The following is a 19,542-nucleotide window of genomic DNA, read 5'->3' as shown; positions in this document are numbered from 1 at the left end:
AACTTTTGTAAATCAACGTAGGTTCGTCGTTAATTTACGAAGGTTCTTTGTAAATTTACAAAGAAAAATCGTAAATTTACAAAATCTGTCGTAAATTTACGAAGGGCTTCGTAAATTTACGACGGGCTTCGTTAATCTACGACGGGTCTTCGTAAATCTACGGCGGACCTTCGTAAATAAACGAAGGAAGTGTTGGCAATTTTTTTGCCGAAGGATCCGTCGTTAATTCCAGACGTATAATTACGAAGAATCTCTGTATATTAACGAAGTTTCTTTGTTTATAAACGAAGGTTTCCTGTAAATTTACGAAGGATCTTTGTAGATTTACGAAGGTGCTTCGTAAATTTCCATTGTGATTGGGAAATCAGCAGAGATCTTTCAAAAAAATAACGAAGGATTTTGTAAATATACGAAGAGCTTCGTAAATTAACGAAGGAACCGTTGGCAATTTTTTTGCCGAAGGATCCGTCGTTTATTCCGGGTATTAATTTTTACAGTGTATGTTAAACAGCGGGCATCCCGGAAGCATTCTTAAGTCTGAAATGGCCAAAGAAGGGACAATCTCCTTCGAGCTCATTTGACTTATATCCTCTAGATTTCCCTTAGTATTATGAAAACTGACCTAAACAAGTGGGGGGTCACCTTGCCCTCATTTTGCAACTGGTTGCAAACCTTTTATCGTGATTTCCTGATAGTGAAGCATGCATTTTTGTTCAAAATCCCGAAAATTTTCGGAGAAAGCCAAGAGTTTGCTTTTATGGAGAGCTCCATACAGAAATTTCAGAAAAACTCCATGACTTTTCCATATTATTTTTTTTCGGAATTTTCTGACAGTGTAGTAGGAAAAGAGTGTACGTACGTCTACGACTTGGGGCAACGTCTCGTGGTCCACCGGCCGGCCCTGCAGGTACACGTCCCTGATTTGCTGCCCTGCCCGGCGTCGCCCCGCGTCGTCGAGGAGTTGCTTCAACGGACCGGGCACCAGGCGCCTGGCGTCCTGCACTGTAAAAAATTTGTTCGTAAATTTACAAACAATTTATGGGTAATTTCGTTGCACAAATTATCTGTAAATTTACAATGTCTTTTTGTTTCTTAACGATTTATGAATTATTCTTCACGCAGTAATTTGTAAAATTACGAACTTTTTACACGCTCCAAATTACGTGGACCGCTTTTGTTCTACCTTGTCACGCTGATTAAATGGAGATTAACTTATTTTAGCGTTTGTGTTTTGTCTTATGAAACATCTTGTAAAATGATGAAGGCATCACCATATCTTGTAATCTTACAAGCGATTTGTGCAACGGAATTACCCAAGCATTTGTTGTAATTCTAGGAAACTTTTCATGTTTTTGTGACATTGTTGTAGTATTTTAGTCACGTTTGAGATGTATTTCGTTCGTACCATTTCATAAGGCGGTGTTTACGAACAAATTTCATAAAATTAAGAAGATTTCTGTGATGAATAATTCATAAAACGGCCTCTACGAATAAATTTCATAAAATAACGAAATGTTACTGTTACTTTACAGGGAATTTGTAAATTTTTTTTTTCGTAAATTCACAATAATTTTTTACAGTGCATGCTGCAGCGCGTCCAGGTCTGAATTGCTGTTCACTGCCGGCCAGCGTTACATGATTTGTGAATTGTGTCTCTGGAATACCTGCGCACCTTCAAGGTGGCACTCTCCATTCAAAGAATGAAGTCGCTAACTTGGTACATGTTATTTCCTAAGTTTCATGGAGTAAGTAGCGATTAAAAAGGCCGGTGTCATTACTGTAGATAAGGGGGGGGCGATATTTTTGCCGTTAATTTATTGCCAGAACTTGCCGTTCTCACTTTTGTAAATATTGTTAGAATCAGAATGTGAGAAACATGTCTGCAATCCTGATCAAAAGTCGCTCACCTCTGACAGCTGACATTCTGAATTCCTCTTGTTACGTAAGTTCTACAGAATGGCAGACTTGCAACTTTCAGAAGTGCGCGAATTTTGGTCAGGTCTTCAGACTGGTTTCTGATATTAAGACAGAATTTACACACACTACAAACATATCTGTCCGCTTGTACACACTTACTAAGAAGCTGGAAGAGTGTTACTGTTTATAACTTAAACGCTTACAACAACGTTATGATGCCCTTACGTGGTGAGTTGTGGATCCCTGTTCAAATTATCGCATCTGTGGTGGCAATAACAAAATTTCGCGCTAACGTAATAATTTTAAATGCACCGAATTTCTTACGGTTTGGCCCAATTCTCACATATTTTGGTGTGATAATTTTATAATGCATGGGCGTGGGAAGCCATCGCAATTCATGTGCAATGCAAAAGCATTGCAGCAATTGACGCTACACTCATACCGTCAGTGTCCCCCCTAATATGTCAAAATGTTAAACGTACGTGCAAAGTACAGGGTGCCCTCGCGAAAGTTGCTGCCGATGATCATGGGGACTTTGTTGTAGCGGCCGTCAACGAGGAGGTCATTGGGGTCCTCTGAGAAGAACGCTGGTTCCCCACTGTTGGCTGGCTCGACAACTGCTCGGCAGGGGAGGGTTGGCACCAACTGCTTCGCTTCCTACGACAGTTAATTTCATGCCTTTACTAAGACAAATCAGTGCTTTTCATGACATTTGCCCGCAAGGTTCGCGGTTTCTTTTGTTGCCCGTCGCTGCTCCGCTAACACTGTAATTCAAAGGGTGAGACCTCACCAATTTTCGGCGATAAAAAAAGTATCACCGAAAAAAAGGTCGTACACGAATGTATCACCGAAAAAAAGGTCGTACACAAATGTATCACCAAAAAAAAGGTGAGACATCAGCGAGGTTAGCCGTTGTTTTCCTGGGGAAGTATCACCCTTTTTTCAGTGATGCATTTGATCCAGGAAGCGGAAGAAGGGAATAACTCCATTTTGACCATTTTTCAGGAGCAACAAAAAACTGTTAGCAGGGAAATCTAAAACTGAACAATGGAATGTTATAGATGATAACAAGTTCAAAAAATGTAAGTTAAATTTTGAGATTAACTTCAGGAGTGTCAGGTCACTGCCTATAGGATATCTGTGACTTATCACTTTCCGCTAAAATGTAAAAGAGAGTCATCTCAACTTATATTTCTTAAACGAAGTGGAATTAGGAGACATGTCAAGTGGAACTATAGTCAGCAGAGAGTGTTGGTTCCACTAGTGCATTTTTTGGACTTAGCTCTTTTTTCCGTATAAGTTCTTAAAATTAAAGGGGGGTAAGTTGACTTGATTCTTTTTACAATGGATACATAAAAACACAAGTTGAGTCATCTCCTATCAACAATATGTTGAACGGAGTCATGTTGACTTTGGTTGAGATGTATCCATTTTCCGCTAAATTGAGAGTGTAAAAGGGGTCAAGTTGAATTACATCTTTTTTCGAAGTGGATTTTCTCTTGAACTGCTAGGAATTGAGTCAAATAATTTGGTGCAATGATGCAAACCATTCTAACGAACAACGACATAATAAAAACTCAATTTGGAGATAAGTCTAATTATTCCCTTCTTCCGCTTTCTGGATCATTTGTGCCCAGATAAGATCTTTTGAATAGGACCCCTCGAAGTGTGTACTTGTCCTAGACTGGGATCGGCAGTGGGTGATGCCGCTGGCTCTGTATACACTGTTGTTCAACGAATGTGACATCACATTCAAACGAACACGTGACAAAATTCACATTCTAACGAATGTGATGTCACATTCTTTGATTAACAGTGTAAGTCTGTCTATCGTCGCCCCTATGAATGGAAAGAGCTGGGAACCACCGAATAGGTCCTCGTCCAGGGATCCTTAACTTACCTCATAAGGGCATCATAACGTTATCATAAGAGTTAAAGTTATTACCCTTAACTTCTAACATCTTTTCAAAAGGGTGAGTTATTTTTTTATGTATCGAATTTGCGTAGACTTTTGCAAGTACTTTCATAAGTCCGACCCCCAACCTATAGCGAACATTGTCTTATGTTACGTTATGACAGCAGTGTTAGTTAAATGTTGAGTTAAGTTCCTCGTCAGACGCCACACCACGGCACACGACACGCTTTGCCGTCGGGCATGATTGCTTAACTTCATCGGTGGCTACTTCCAAGAAGGTGGCAGCCAGCACTAGTCCCGGAATAGTCCTCAAAAAGTTGACCATGTCAGATGGACTTCCACTGGTGGGGCCGCCATACATCTTGGTGGTTCGTCGCACGAGGTCGTACGGCAGGCCTTGGTACGCTCCCGACTGGCTCGTACTACTAGACATTATGGCACCACTGAAGAGACCTGGCAAAAAATAATAAATGTTGCAACAACTTGAACAGTTTTCCTGTATTTTTGAGAAATTGAGTCACTGTGGGCAGTTCTCTTATGCGATTTTTCATGCCCAGAGTTTACATAAATTGACGCCTACGGAGTTAACATTTTGAAGCAAATAACCGGGTTTACAGCCGTATGAGCTGAAACAGTAGAACGCGCATTCACAGCTGACTCAAGGACCACCAAAGCATTGTTTTTATCCATATTTCGAAAGTTTGACGCACAGTAGATCCGTGGCAAATCGGGTACGGAATTAACATACACAATAAATACGAGGCCCCCTTTTCAAAATTTGGGTACCAATATGATGTTATCCATTAGACACACATCCCTTAAACTTGGTATCTAGAAGTGTTTTTCCATCCGGAATCCATTGCTGCCCTCATATTGAGGCTGGGACTTCCCGTTTGTCTCCTTGAGTGCTATACTCGTTACAGTGTACACGTGGATTATTGGGAAGTAAAAACGTCGGGACAAAAGGTAATTCTGTGCAGGCACAAAGCTTTAAACTGTTTATGAAAGTCAGCGAGATTCAGTTTGAGAATGAGAGTACCTTAGCAAATAGAACCCTCGAGAACGATTGTCCTGTGTCTCGTTGAGACATACGAGAGGCGCGAAATTTGTGAACTATGCATCGGGACGATTTAATTCGAGGCGTTTTACCAGCGGACAGAGGCGACAGGATGTGGTAGTGAACAGCCGCTCCACCCGCGGACTCGCCGTATATGGTGACTCTTGAAGGGTCTCCGTCAAAACTGCGTATGTTTTTCTTCACCCATCGCAGTGCCTGCACCTGGTCCTTCAGACCTGCGTTGCCCGGAGCGTCGGAGGTGTTGCTGCTGAGGAAGCCTAAAAAAAAAAGACCTGAGGAAGGGAGCGTGGTGGTACATACTGACGCCTATTTTCGGCGCGAATCCCAGGAAATTTAAGGTGCAGCGAACAGTTTCAGCCTTAAAGTTTCTTTGAATCTTTTACTTTCCGAAGGCCTGCACCACAAATCCAAGTGTGAGACAGTCTCACACTCTCACAGGTGCGAACAACTATGTCTCATGCTTACAAGTGTGAGCCTTGTTTTTCCCACACTTTTAAGTGTGACAAACCGATCGTCCCACACTTGCAAGTGTAGGGTCAGGGCGGGGAAGAACTGGACACCCCACATTTTACCTCAAATACCGTATAAAGGCTTAACAACTTTCATGTAATGAACCGCTGATGCCACGGAACAACTTTTGATAGTTGTTATGACTGTGCATACAGTATTTGAAGTTAAATATGGGGTGTCCAGTTCTTCCTCTGTCCAGTTCTTCCCCGCCCTGACCGGGCGGTACAGTATATTACCGCCCATTGGGCGCCGTTTAGACATTGCGTAAAAGGAGGTACAAAATATTACCGCCAGTAACGTTCCCTCAGAGTGCCAAGAAAAAGGCGGTAAAGCTCTCGAAAGGAGGTACAAATGGTTCTGTTAGGGCGGTAATTTCTGTACCGCCTTCGTATTGGCGGTAAAACGTGGGCACCGCCAATACCAAATTACCGCCAGGAAAGGGTGGCAATATTACCGCCTTTAGATTTGGAGTGTATTCTTGAAATGCTCCTCCGTGAAATTAAAATGAAATATTGACAAATCGATAACAATGAGAAAGCCCGTACCAGGCAAAGTTGAAGGGCTCTAAAATAAAAGATAAATTAGGTTTTGAGCCACTTCGGGGGTATCAAACTTTAGCCTTCATTAGATGGCACATCTTTCTTCAAACACCAAAGTTTTCTCTGCAGCTCAACTAGGATGAACACCAACTACCTATGTGCAACGGGATATCTCAGGGGTGCGACGGAATCTATGATAATTTGCAAGTGTTGTAACTGCGCCACCCTTCCTTACACTGCCATCATTCTGGGTATGCAGAAACCATAGAAATCACACATTGTGCCCGAAAATAGCTTACTCTCTGTAAAAGATTGCAGAGAAAAGTTTCGCAGTGTGAAGTCTTTTCCGGCTTCTATTACGAGCACCCGCGATCTTTTTTGTTCGCATTATGAAGAAAATACAGTACCGGTAGTAAACCGGAGTAACTTCAGACAATATTTCACGTTTTTTTGACCGCATGTCTACAAAACTTCTTTCACCAACCCGAATCCTAACTATGTTTATTTTCACATGACTTCAATTGGTTTGGCACCCATGAATTTTTTTTTTTGGGGTCACCTAAAATGAGAGTCATGGGCCTCTAAAGTTGTCTCAAGTTACCCCGCTGTTTGGGGTAACTTGAGACACACCTACACTGATGGACAAAATTGAAGCACCACTTTTTGTTTTCCGAGCCAAATCTGAATGTGCCGGCCGATTTCCGTGAAACTTCGCTCAGTGGTGGTCGAAAGGGTTGTCCACAGGTACGCCAAACGGTGGGACCGCGGGTCGCAGGGGGTGGCGTCAAAAGGGCCTAAAGTGCCGCGGGGCAGAAACGGCCGCTGGGTTAAAAAAATGGATCGCGTATAACACACTTTCGTTGAGGGTATGGGGTCCTGCACCTCAGGATGCGTTCAGAGGGACGTCCTCAAAGCATCCTCGTGAAAAAAAAATCCACCACCGAAAGCTTCATCCCCTTAAAATCCACCCCTAGACGTAAGGACCGTTACTTAGGCCCCAGTGTGTGCCCCCACTGCCGAGGATGGGCTTTCGTGGCGTCAGGTACTCCGTCCGTATGGTGTCCCCACACTGCGAGAAAAGATCACGGTAAATCCTGTACTGATTACTCCAGACTTCACCGTACTTTTTTTAACAGGCAATACCGTGGTTTTTTTTACAGGCAATACCGTACTTATTTTACAGGCAACGCCGTACTTTTTTTACAGGGAATCCCGTATCTTTTTACCCGGCAATCCCGTACTTTTAATACCTATCAAAGACTGCTATAATTTTTTTCAGTCGGTCGACCCTTGTTTTTCAAGATCCTGATGTACGTAACTGCTGAAGTCGGACTCCTGGACCCCCCTTCCGACCACTCGTTGAAAAGGTCTTGACGAGACCTATCGAAAGGTGCAATAAAATTTTTCAGTCGGTCGACCCCCTATTTCCAAGATCCTGATGTGGACAATTCTTGGGAGCGGCCTTTGTTGGGACCAGATCTAGTCCTTCCTACGGCATGGACTGTACGAAAGAACGGTAATTTCTGTTAAAAAACTACGGAATATTTTGTACAACACTGTTAAAAAAAATATGAAAATTCAGACTGATTTCGTCTTACTTGGTGGTCTGAATCGTAAATTCATAAAATGGTACGAATATTAAGACCAACTGTCTGAAAAATGTGACCTGATGTCTGAAATTTGAATTTAGACTAGCAAGTCTGAATATTTAGAGCGATGGCTATCAAGTTTTGTACATTGTCGTCCGAAAACTAAATTCATACTTGTGAAATCGGAAAACGAGTGAAAAAAAACCCGTCCCCTTTGTACATTTTTCGATTTTCTCAGAACTTTTATCAATACTACTGTTGTATTTCAAATAATATTTACGTTTGGTGCCGTAAAAGCATAGAGAATGTTTCAGAGCTCCGAAATGGACACTTATTGCTCTATCCGCTAGGTGGCGCTAGTGTCGCATGGCGACACTAGCGCCACCTAGCGGATAGAGCGAAATCGCGAATATTTTGTTGCAAACTTATTCCAAGTGATTGTCTGAAAGGGCATGAGCGCACCAAAGCAAGATTCAGGTTAATAAGTGCAGTATAAGCTAAATAACAAAGAATACAATTTCACTCTCGCGCATGGCCACGGGTCGGTGAGTGGTTGGGCTAAGGCCGCTCTCTCTTGCAATAGCAGTCACCTCTACCCTCTTCACTACCTTTGCGAGAAGGAGCCTGTTGCCGTGCACTTAATTTTTGAGCCGGGGCGATCCGCTGAGCGTCTGCGATAAACCGATGGCAAAAGTTCGCCGATTTGAGCTCTACTCTAAAGAGTGGCATTGTTTAGTGCGACTGTTCATATTCTTCGTACAACTTAGTCTGATAAAATAGACTGACTGGTATCATTTTTCATACAACATGTTGATCTGAAAATTCAGACTAGAGTCGTCTGAAACTTTCAGACCGCGATGTAAGAAAGTTTTGGTATGGAATTTCAGACTGAATGTAAGTAAATCGACTTCTTACAAAAAATTATGAATTTTCAGTAATTTTTTTTAACAGTGAAGTACGGTAAATACTGTAGACTGTACGGTGGATACTGGTTTTTGAAGTACGGTAAAGTTTGGCAAAAAAATTATCCAGGATTTACCGTCATTTTTTCTCAGAGTGCAAGCACCCTCACGAGAGGGCGAGCGATTTGGAACAACCTCCACCCCTCTACGGGGGTGGGGGTAGTTAGGCCCTTCTGGGTTTTGGTTCAAAGGGGTGGAAAAAACAGCAGCAAATGTTGAGAAATGGTTGATGGGGCACAGTCAACCCCAGACTAATGCCCAAACCTGAGTTGAACATCGCGCACGCAGCAGCACCGTCAAAAACCACCCCCCCGCCCCCTGTGTGCACTTAGGCCCCACCGACGTGGTCCTGGCGTGCGGCTTTGATGCAGCACGGCAGGGGAGGTCTGCAGGCATCACATTGAGTCCGTCCCGCAGCATCGCAGCCCTCGGGAACGCCTCTGGGGCCCCAAAATGATGAGGGGTTGAAAAATCAACCCCCAAGTTCGGAGGGGTGCACAGGGTGAACCCGTGGGCGGAAAATTTTGACTCAGGGTGGCAAAGTGACTCGAGACCTTCCACTCTGTTGCTGCAAAGGCCCACACCTGCAACGCGTACCGTAAGGGTTCAAGTCAGCCCTCGCGCAACACCCAACCTTTCTTTCCGTCTCGGGCAGATCCGACCCGCGCCGTGGGGGTAGGCAACTCATCCGTCAATTTGTAAGTTCATTCCTTTGTTTGTGATGAAAAAGAAAGTCTTTAAGCATTAAATTGTGATCCCAACTTGAATGATGTTAAAAATTTTCATTGCACAACAAAAACAATGGAATTTGCACGAAATTAGCGAAACTGTGACAGATGGGTTGCCCACCCACCACTGAGCGAAGTTTCACGGAAATCGGCCGGCGCATTCAGATTTGGCTCGGAAAACAAAAAGTAGTGCTTCAATTTTGTCCATCAGTGTATTTTTACTTTGCTTTTCAACGGAAGTGGGGTTTTCGCCGGTCCATGCTGATTTCCTGTTAACCTTATTTTCAATGAAAAGTACAAGTCGTAGAATACATTAGAAGATATTTGAAGCTCTTAAGAGTTTTTTTAAAACAAAGTTACATTTTGTGATGTGGGGGATAACGGTGCTTTAAGAAGCACAACGATTCTCCCATTTCACATCCAACCCTGTCACCCAAGCACAAAGATTTCACCTCCAACCCTGTCACCTGTTAAGACATTTTTCTTTTCTCTCACCCACACAGATCCATTCCTGCAAAGATAAATAGCCTTAGTCAATGCTTAAAATTTATTCAAAATTCTTAAGCTATTTTTACCGTAGTTTCTCATGATAAAACGACGGGTCTTGATCTAAAACTTACCCGATCTGAACGACATCTAGCCCGTTAGAAAGGCAATTAAATTCTCCATCTTTTGAGGCCTCAAGGTTTATTAATGTCTTATCTGGTCCGTTCATAGTTGAGAAAAAACTCTAACCGAGACTCTAACTTTAAGATGCATGTCACTTCGGACCCTCTACACTGTCTGAGAAACTGATTGCCGATCAAATGCGGGTTGGCTATGATCTTAGATTGGAGAGGTCAGTTACTACAAACCACCCTGTTATGCAAGGAGGTGCATGTGTCAAGTTACGCTACTCAACTTCCGGCAAAATCAATGAATTTTGATGTCTCATGTTACCCCGTACAGATACCATTTTCTATAAAAGTCAGTATTACCCGATGAACGATGGGTTTCCCTCGAAACTAATGCTACATTTAGAATGATGCACTGCAGGAAATAACCACAACAAAAGTACACAAATTTCTGGCAAATTTTTTATCAGGTTTTTATTGTACTTTCAAAGTACAACAATTGTTGTACAAAGTACAATGGAACCGGCATGACGAGTGCTGGGCAGTGCAGGCCTCGTTGTGGTTTGTACAATTCTCGTTGTACTTTCTACAGTCCCTGTTGTACTTTTATTGTACAGTTTTTGTTGTACATTTGTTGTACTATTCACACTTTTTCTTGCAGTGTGAAATAATAGGGTTGGAAGGTACTACAGTCATTTGGGTCTCAACAAGACGTGTTTCGACTACCGAGGAAAAATTGTTATAAAACTGACTTGCTGAGTCCAAGCCCACCGTTCAAACGCTTAATCGTCTTTCCAAACAAGTATGTAAAAAAAGTGCTTGGGCAGTTTTGACCTCCGAGTGTGCCCAGCTAGGTGGCAGCCCCAAAAAGGTAGAAAAGCAGAAGTGTTTCGAGTTACCCTTGCTGTCTCAAGTTACCCCGGTTTACGGTGTGCTTCAAAGAAAAAAGTTCGTAAGATTGCGCAGCATTGGTTTGTACGTTGCAAAGCATTTTCTTACCTACATTTAGTTTGCAAGAGAGTTCGTAATACAATGCCGGACAATCCTTCGCAAGAATTTTTGAGTATACTCACCTAAAATCCCCAGGCGGTAGTTCACTGACACGACGATTAAGCCACGGTCCATCAGATAGTCAGGGCCGTACATCGATTTGGTGCCACTTCCCCAAAGGAAGCCACCACCGTGAATGAAGACGAGGACTGGAAGCAAGGACTGGGCCGGCAGATCAACCTATTCATAGCATCGTCTGCCGTTCATTAGAGCAGTGGTTTAATCGGGAGAGAGGTTAATGCGAGCGGGGAACAAACGACCGCGGTAGCGATAGAAGGGGTGTGCGAATATTTCGACAAGGAATCGAACGTGCGGTAGAATTCAATGCCATTCGGAATCAAATTTGCAAGGTTCGATCTCGAAATCAGGGATCCGTAACTTACCTCATAAGGGCATCATAACGTTATCATAAGAGTTAAAGTTATTACCCTTCACTTCTAACATCTATTCAAAAGGGTAAGTTATTTTTTTAAGTCTCGAATTTGTACACTGTGGCAAAAAGCTACGGAAAATCCTGTAAACAGCTTGTGGTAATTCTCCGTAGGCCCCTTATCAATATTCTCCGTAGGCTCTTACAGTATTTTCTGTAGGACCGCACAGTATTCTCCGTAGGACCGCACAGTGATCTCCGTAGGACTATACAGTCTTCGAGGTCCTACGGAGAAGACTGTGCGGATTTACAGAGAATACTGTGCAGCCCTACGGAGAATACTGTAAGAGCCTACGGAGAATATTGATAAGAGGGCTACGGAGAATCCTGGCAAAAAAATTAACAGGATTTTCCGTACCTTTTTGCCACAGTGTATGGATATACTTTTTTGCAAGTACTTTCATAAGTCCGTACCCTTAACCTATAGCGAACATTGTCTTATGTTACGTTATGACAGCAGTGTTAGTTAAATGCCAAGTTAAGTTAAGGATCTCTGCTCGAAATTTACAATCTTTGGTGGTTCCTCTAGTATTACGTCCGGGGTATTACGGGTAATACCCCAGGCTGGGATAATTCCGGACACGTGCAGGGCTTTAGTTAGGCGCCTATATCTCCCTAACCGTTGATGAGATTTGGATTTCACGTATACCATTTTGAAGGTAAAGGTTCATACTGTACACCCCTGTAGTAACATTTGACCCATAAGGCATATTCAAGCTCAAAGATCAAAGGGAGGGGGTCATGCAGTGTTTTTTGCCTACCTGCCAGGCGGCCTTTCAAGTATCTGAGGGAGAGGCAATCACCCTCGCTACCCCTCCCCTCAATCCGCGCCTGATTTTATGTGGGCAATGGATCGTCCCCTCGGTCCAACTTCTTTGAACGTCTTACCTGAGGCGTGTATACGTTGAGGACCACAGGTCTGCCAATTTTCCACCCTTCAATATACCGGGTAATGCTCCCGCAAGAGTGTGAGTGGCATCTGGAGACTTCTCGGGTAGATGGTCCATGCGACAACCAAAATAAGCTTCAAGGGAAGGCGGGGATCCATGATCTCACGGGGTACCATGACCTCTCCCCTCGCTCTCGGGAACTGTTCGCCTGGCGACAATCGGTCCGCAGGACTTTTCCAACTTCAAGGGTAAAACCACAGCAGCCCGTAAAAAAAACAACCACAAATAAAACATGTATCTTCCGCTGTGATACTGAGAAAATATATGCCAGATTTTATGCCCAACGTAGCCAAAAATATCCATGTGAAAGCATACACAAGATGCAGCAAAACTATTTCCCTTTATCATAAATCTGGATTCAGTCCACAGAATAGAACGCGCAGACTGAAATAGTTTCAAGTTGTTCGATAAAGTGATGAGTTCGCTGTTGATTGATGGAGTTCCTGGCCTTGTCATCTCCCTCTTCCCACCAGTTGGAGGATTGATTTGAAGGAGAGTTCTAAAAAGACAGAAAAGAATCATTATTAATGCTGCTTCACATTCAAAATACACTATTGACAATCAATAACAAGATACGTACCTTTGGCAAAACTCTAGTGTGACCTGTAGTTAGGCAGAAGCTAGAATCTTTGGGTAGTTTAGTCTGTGCACATAATAAAAGAGAAAATACTCAGCAAACTCAACAGTGTACTCAGTACACTCTCTTTTGCGTGTACTGACGAGTACACTCTCTTCAGCGTGTACTGACGAGTACATTTCTTCAGCGTGTGCTCACAAGCACACTCCCACGAGCGTGTACTCAACTGCATGTATTTCCAGGATCTGAGCACACTCTCGTAAGCGTGTACTCATCTAGGTACACTCTCGTTTGAGTGTACTCATCAAGCACGCTCTCGTCAGAGTGTACTCATCTGAGTGAACTGTTGTCAGAGTGTTCTTGTGAGTACACGCTGAAAAGAGTGTGCTGAGCACACTGTTGAGTTTGCAGAGTATACTAGGGGTACGCGCCGTTTAGTGTGGGCGCGTAGTGTGGCTGAGCGATGCGAATTAGTTTGTGCACTTCAGACTTGGCTAAAGTTGACGAAATATGCAACTTATGGGCTCATATTGAGTGAAATGTGGGTCTGGAGTCAAAATGGAAGTGATTTTCGTTATCAGCACACAAAAAACTACTTGGATCAACATCAAACTCAATTCAAAAACTTTGGGCCAAATTTGGTCAAAATTCGGTAAAGCGTGAGTCTGAGAAAATTTCGGAAGTCATTTTTGAGTTCAGCACACCAAAAACTGTAGGAAACAATATTGAACTCGACTTGAAAATTTTGATCCAAAATGACCTTATTTGGGATGAAAATATAAGTCTGGAGTCAAAATGGAAGTGATTTTCATTATCAGCACACAAAAAACTACTAGGATCAACATCAAACTCAATTCAAAAATTTTGGGCCAAATTTGGTCAAAATTCGGTAAAGCGTGAGTCTGGGAAAAATTTGGAAGTTATTTATGAGTTCAGCTCACCAAACACTGCAGGAAACAATATTAAACTTGACCTGAGAATTTTGATCCAAAATGACCTAATTTGAGATGAAAATATAAGTCTGGAGTAGAAGTGGAAGTGATTTTCATGATCAGCACTCCAAAAACTGCAAGAATCAATATGAGTTTCAATTGAAAAATATAGATACTAAATTGATCTATAATGGGTAAAGTATGGGTCTGCGTTCATGGATCACCCTTTGTCGTCACCAATACCGTGATGCCTAACCACTGCGATTCCTTCACTCGAGTAACATTTTATTGCCAGCATTGAATCGCTTACTTGGCTACTTGTCTGCTTGAGTCACTATTCGATTTATATTTTTCTTCAAACCAATGAACTCACAAATTTATTGGTTATATTTGAGAAGCCTTTTGTCATTCTTTCATTTTCAACCAGTGAATTAAACAATATAGACTAGAATATGTGATTATAGTTTATATTAAGTGACTCACTTTTGGGCAGTCTGATCTGAAGCATTTGACGGAGATCAAGTTTTGTCAAATTCAGTGAATCGTCTCATGAAGTCCAATGCTGAGGCCACTTGTTGCTCAATACGCCAACATAATTCATCTTGTTCGTGTCTTGGGATATTTTATCTTTGGAGTAAAAGATGACAGTATAGTATTAACATTGGGTATTGGGCTAACGTTCAGAGAGCCAAATCATTACCAATACTAAGTTCCAGTTACCGGACACAAACTTTGGTGAAGTGAAAGGAATCGTCACATTAAATCCGATTGCCAAGTCACTCACCGCTCAAAACCTGAATCGTCTCTTTAAACCCAATATCAATTGAAAATCTGTTAGCATTAAATATACACATCTATATATTGATTCTTTTAATCAATAGATGTTAGGACTAGAATATTTATGTTACTTGCAGCATTGCAATAGAATGACATTTCCCGAGTCAAACCAAGACAATTAACATATCTTCTAATTTCAACAGAAGTTATTCATGCATTTACCTGATTTGATTGACTACGTTATTTAAAAATAAAGATGTTTACAGAGGAAACAAAATCAGTAGATGCATACAAAGTAAAAGGCAAAGGAAATATTCTATTTACAATCCACAACTACACTCACAGTGCACTGACCTGAAGGAAGATTCCCCCGTGACGGGAGAGGGGGAGAGGAGTACGAAACACGCAAACCATTCTCACTTTCAGTTTTCGTATTTTCCTCTGTTGACATTCCGGAAGGGTTTCAATCATTCTTGAATATTAAGAAAGTAACTCAGAACCTATTTCGGAGCCCCTCAGCTCTTCAGTTTGTTTATTTGCAAAAGTGCCGTCCCGTCTTGCAGACGGCTTGCAAGCGCGGCAGCCGGTATGAGAAATTGGTCGGCCACACGGTGCTACCAACCTAACAACGCTAATAACCTAGTTCAAAACGGTGTTTTGAATATTTCAAACTATGATAATTGCTGATCTAAGATAAACTCCCCCTGGAGGATGTTTAGGAGACATCAGGTGTGAAGTTTGGATACTATTCGTTCAGTAGTTGCTCAGAAACGTGAGTGAGTTACAGACAGACAGACGCACGACCAGTCAGTTTTTGGTGCGCCCAAACACGGCAAGGGCTTCGCTATCGCTCAGCCAATAAATACAGCTTGAATGAAGCTTGGTGCTGACATAATGACCACATTCAAGAGGATAATCTGATGGTCATCAGTATAAAAAATTGAGTTGCCTGTAGACAGAGAAAATAAAATAAATAAGTCGTCGCAGAAGATCGGGAAGTGTTCACATGATTACAGAGATTTATTCGCCATTATGTGGAAACTCACCTCGAACAATGATCATCGCACGGTAAAAACGGTTCCTGCTTTTCCCAGGAACTTCCTGGAAATCGCCTATTCCTTCACCATTGGCTTACTGGGAAAACCAGGTTCCGTTTTTACCGTGCGGGTTTAAGTTTGCGTTGGAGGCTGCAGCCAAGACCTCATCATTAGAAGCATTGAACTGCGAACAAATAAGCATGGTTAAGCTCCTCACACAATCTACATCAAATGAGACAGGGAAGAAAAAAGATGGAAGGTATACCTGTATGGCTTCGTAGAAAATGTTTGAATCTTCCTTGAAGTAACTAAGCAGAGGTGGTATTAAAACCTCTGAAAATGGAGCATCACACCTTTCCAATGCGACTGCTGCATCCAATTGGTCCAGGAGCTGGTCCACACCGGGGGCAACGCTGCTTCCAATAGTGGTTCAAGAATTGGCTGGCTAATATCTCTGGCATTATGCCCCAGAGAGAAATGTGTCCAAGATATCTTTGTCCACTAGATGATTAGCATGCTTATAAAAACAGTGATGAGACATGCCCAACTGGGCACATTTAAAATCTGGCATATGTTTTCTCACTATCACATTTGAAGATACATGTTCAATGTCATGAGTTCTTTACAAAAATTGAGTTTTTGGCCGTTTATAAGTAGTCACTGCGTCTGATCCGAGGCGGGCCTTCGTACTTTCTCAACGGGCAATCGATCCACGAAGCGGAAGAAGGGGTTAAGTCGAGTTGATTCAGTGACCTCTTATCAGTCTATCATGTAAACATGAGCGAAAATTTGGACCAAACATAAGTATGGTGAGACACGTCCCATCCTCTTGCATCTATTTTTAGATGACATTCCCCACCTGTTCTTCCACCTGCAAGCTTTAGGCCTTGCAAAAGTGCACGGATTCAACTCGACTTACCCCCTTCTTCCGCTTCGTGGACCAATTGGTCTTTGGACCTTTCTTTGGCATGCCTTTGTTACGTAGTGCGATTTTCGGCCTTAGTCTGGGAGTAGTATTGTCTCAAAGTTGATCAAAACGGTTACAAATGCCTTTGAAAAATCGTGTTTTGGGCCGACTTCAAGCAGTTTCCGCGACTTTATGTTCCCGGCAGTGCTCGGCCTGTAGGCCAGCCGGGAAACCGCCGCGACCCCAGCCACCTAGCGGCGACCCCTCAAAAATTTTTCGCGACCCCAAGGTTGAGAACCACTGGCCTAGAGCTGCTCACAATGTATGGAGTAGTTGGTCTTTGTACCAGTAGGCCCTACCAGTTCCTTCACGAGTTCAGTAAGGAGTCGGCCTTGTTCGTTCACAAATGGCACCCGCATCAGTCTTGACCACATAGCCTGAGGACACATGGCCCCCTCTTTAGTGGCGTCTCGGACACCACTCCAAGAATCGGGAGGAAGTGGTCCCTAAAATAAAAAGATTACTTCAGGCCTCTTTGACTGATTGGCGGCAACCGTAGACTTCGTGGCTAGACCAGGTCATACTACCATTAGGTATCTCCACTTTTTAATTGTAAACTACATCAACGCAGAACATCCTTTAAAGAAATATCAGGAAGTACCCACTTACTTTGAATCGAAGGTGGCCGATGGGAGGCTTGGCGTATGGAACACCAAGAAAAGACAGATATGTTCTTCCAGATTTTGATACATCTCGAAGACCACGAAGAGAGCCCTCGCGAACTCGGACTATTGGTCCTGCCAATGTGAGCATCACGGCAAGAATCAGTTCAACGCAGGCTGAAAAACACTCATACTCTTTACGGGCTCCTACGACCGAGATCTGCGGATTGGATCACGGAATCGGTTTGAACTTTATGGGTTCAGTAGGTACCTTTAGGACCTTTCAACCCTAAGAGGAAAGTTTGCTGGCCCAAATAACACTTGAGCGAACAGTTTTTACTATCGGAAAATCAGAAAGCGATATTTTCCCGCTTATTTTGTCTAATTTAGAAAAATGTTAATATCTCTGGTGTTATTTGAGCTGGCCCACTTTCCTCTTATTAGGGTTGATAGGTCCTAGTGGTACCTATTGAAGCCACAAAGTTTGAACCGATTCCGTGACCCAATCCCAGATCTCGGCCCACCTTGGGCTGGAGTTACTCTTATATCGGCTAAACGCAAGCTAAACGTTGCGCCAACATTGTTCCTTGTTTTGATTTCTCTTTATGGGCAAAGCATAAAATTTGTACGTTTTACAGTCTATTTCTATTGGTCATTTCACAAAAACCTAGCATTTGAAGTGATATCCCCGAAGTATAGCAAACTGCTGTACAAATCTAAGAGCGTTCATAGTATGCTCTACCTAGAGCATGCCTGCCTGCAAGGACGGTCTAGCTAGCGCATGCCTGCCAAGCATGCACTTATTGACGCATACATGCCATGTTCACGCTTCCTGAAGCAGACGACTCCCTATCCCTTGTGAACTAGATGTGTGCTCCAGTTAGCGTGTATATGGCATGTCATGCATTAGTTAGTGCATGCTTGGCAGGCATGCGCTTGCTAGAGCGTGCTTGCAGGCATGCTCCAGGTAGAGCATACAATGTACGCTTTTTGATTTGCAGCGTGACACTGCAAAGCCGGTGGTAAGTTTACTTGCCACAAATTTGGCAAGCCGTTTTGAATGCCAAAAATTGGCAAGCTTGGCCCGGAGATACGCCCCACGTTGCCAAAATTTGGCAAGCTTAATTATGAAGATTTTCGACCAAAGCTTGCCAAATTATGGCATTCAAAACGGCTTGCCAAATTTGTGGCAAGCAAACTTACCACTGGCTTTGCAGCGGAATAACAGTCAAGAGATACAAGATGTCGGCGAAATTAGCAAACTGTATCAACGGACAAACCTGACTTCGCCCCTTGTTGTCGAAGGCCGTCTAATATTCCCGGCGCCGTGGCCACCTGCTGCCCGATAACCATCAAACACGCGAAGTACAGTGCCTGGCGCGCAGCTGTAAACGTGACAAAGTCTCGACGGGGAAAGGAGGGGAAGATAGTACATGTTGAAGAGATGGTATGTTACATTAAATTACAAGGTAGGGGTCGGGGTACGCCAGACAGTGGCTTGTCGTTAACAGGCTTCGCGATGCCGCGCTAGTTCCCGAAATCCACGTCTGGCGTTTAAAACCACCTTGGCCTGCGGTGCTCGCTCATGGGCTCACACTCGGATTCTGGCGAAATTATGCCCTATTGGGATTCGAATCCGGAGGTCTAAATGGATTCCTATTTCGTCATCAGCAACCTCCCAATAGGTACTCCAATGAATCTTGAAACAGAAGAAAAAGAACAATAGTAAGCCCCGAAGACAGCTTCAGCGCATGCGCACCGGGTGGTGGGGGAACGCCTGCGTATGCGCAGAACCTGTTTTTAGGGATTTCTTTTAATTTCTTCGTCCGTTTCAAGATTCATTGGAGTACCCTATTCACATGAACTGATGTTAAACTAAGTATGAAAATGTGAGTCATTGAAAAGTTGACGTTTCTGCCATGGAGAATTCTCCACGTCTCTGCTGTTTGTTTCAAATGTGTTTCTATGGCTGGAATGATGAAATGGATCCAGGTAGACAGCTGAATTTCGACGTGTGGCGAGCCTAGGACATACCTAATGACCCTGCAAAATCTCAGCTAGATCGGTCGAGCCGCACTGTAGCGAAAAACTAAGGAAAATTATGTAAACAGCTTGTGGTAGGACTACACTGTGGCAAAAAGGTACGTAAAATTCTGTTAATTCTTTGGCCAAGATTCGGCAGGGTCGACATGAGCCCCGTCCCGATATAGCCCCGATGACCTGCGCCCCTGCCAGAGCTGTGGAGCTTTGCAAGCGTTCCGTTGCTCAGAGAGATGTTGTGTATGAAATTATGGTAGGCGACGGGGACTCTAAGACTAATGAGGGTGTTGTTGAGGAAAATCCTTATGGAAATTGTGTTGTGAAAAAG

General features: G+C 43.1%; 2 protein-coding genes across 2 annotated transcripts; both read right to left on the bottom strand.

The window, feature by feature from the left end:
- Positions 1-4,001: 4,001 nt before the first annotated feature.
- Positions 4,002-14,724, bottom strand: LOC117644053 (juvenile hormone esterase-like). The gene is made up of 4 exons (XM_034383238.1): positions 14,704-14,724; positions 10,926-11,064; positions 4,982-5,167; positions 4,002-4,285 (listed from the first exon to the last, which is right to left on the bottom strand). The coding sequence occupies exons 1-4, from the start codon at positions 14,722-14,724 to the stop codon at positions 4,002-4,004; spliced, it is 630 nt and encodes a 209-aa protein (XP_034239129.1).
- Positions 14,725-15,419: 695 nt separating this feature from the next.
- Positions 15,420-18,531, bottom strand: LOC117644052 (acylcarnitine hydrolase-like). The gene is made up of 5 exons (XM_034383237.1): positions 18,455-18,531; positions 17,182-17,309; positions 16,872-17,018; positions 15,729-15,789; positions 15,420-15,517 (listed from the first exon to the last, which is right to left on the bottom strand). The coding sequence occupies exons 1-5, from the start codon at positions 18,525-18,527 to the stop codon at positions 15,420-15,422; spliced, it is 507 nt and encodes a 168-aa protein (XP_034239128.1). The 5' UTR covers positions 18,528-18,531.
- Between the last annotated feature and the right edge of the window lie 1,011 nt (positions 18,532-19,542).

This window comes from Thrips palmi, unplaced genomic scaffold, assembly GCF_012932325.1.
Source record: "Thrips palmi isolate BJ-2018 unplaced genomic scaffold, TpBJ-2018v1 HiC_scaffold_17, whole genome shotgun sequence".
Classification (NCBI taxonomy): Eukaryota; Metazoa; Arthropoda; class Insecta; order Thysanoptera; family Thripidae; genus Thrips; species Thrips palmi.
The sequence above is the reverse complement of the archived record's forward strand: the minus strand, read 5'-3'. Positions and strand labels throughout refer to the sequence as shown.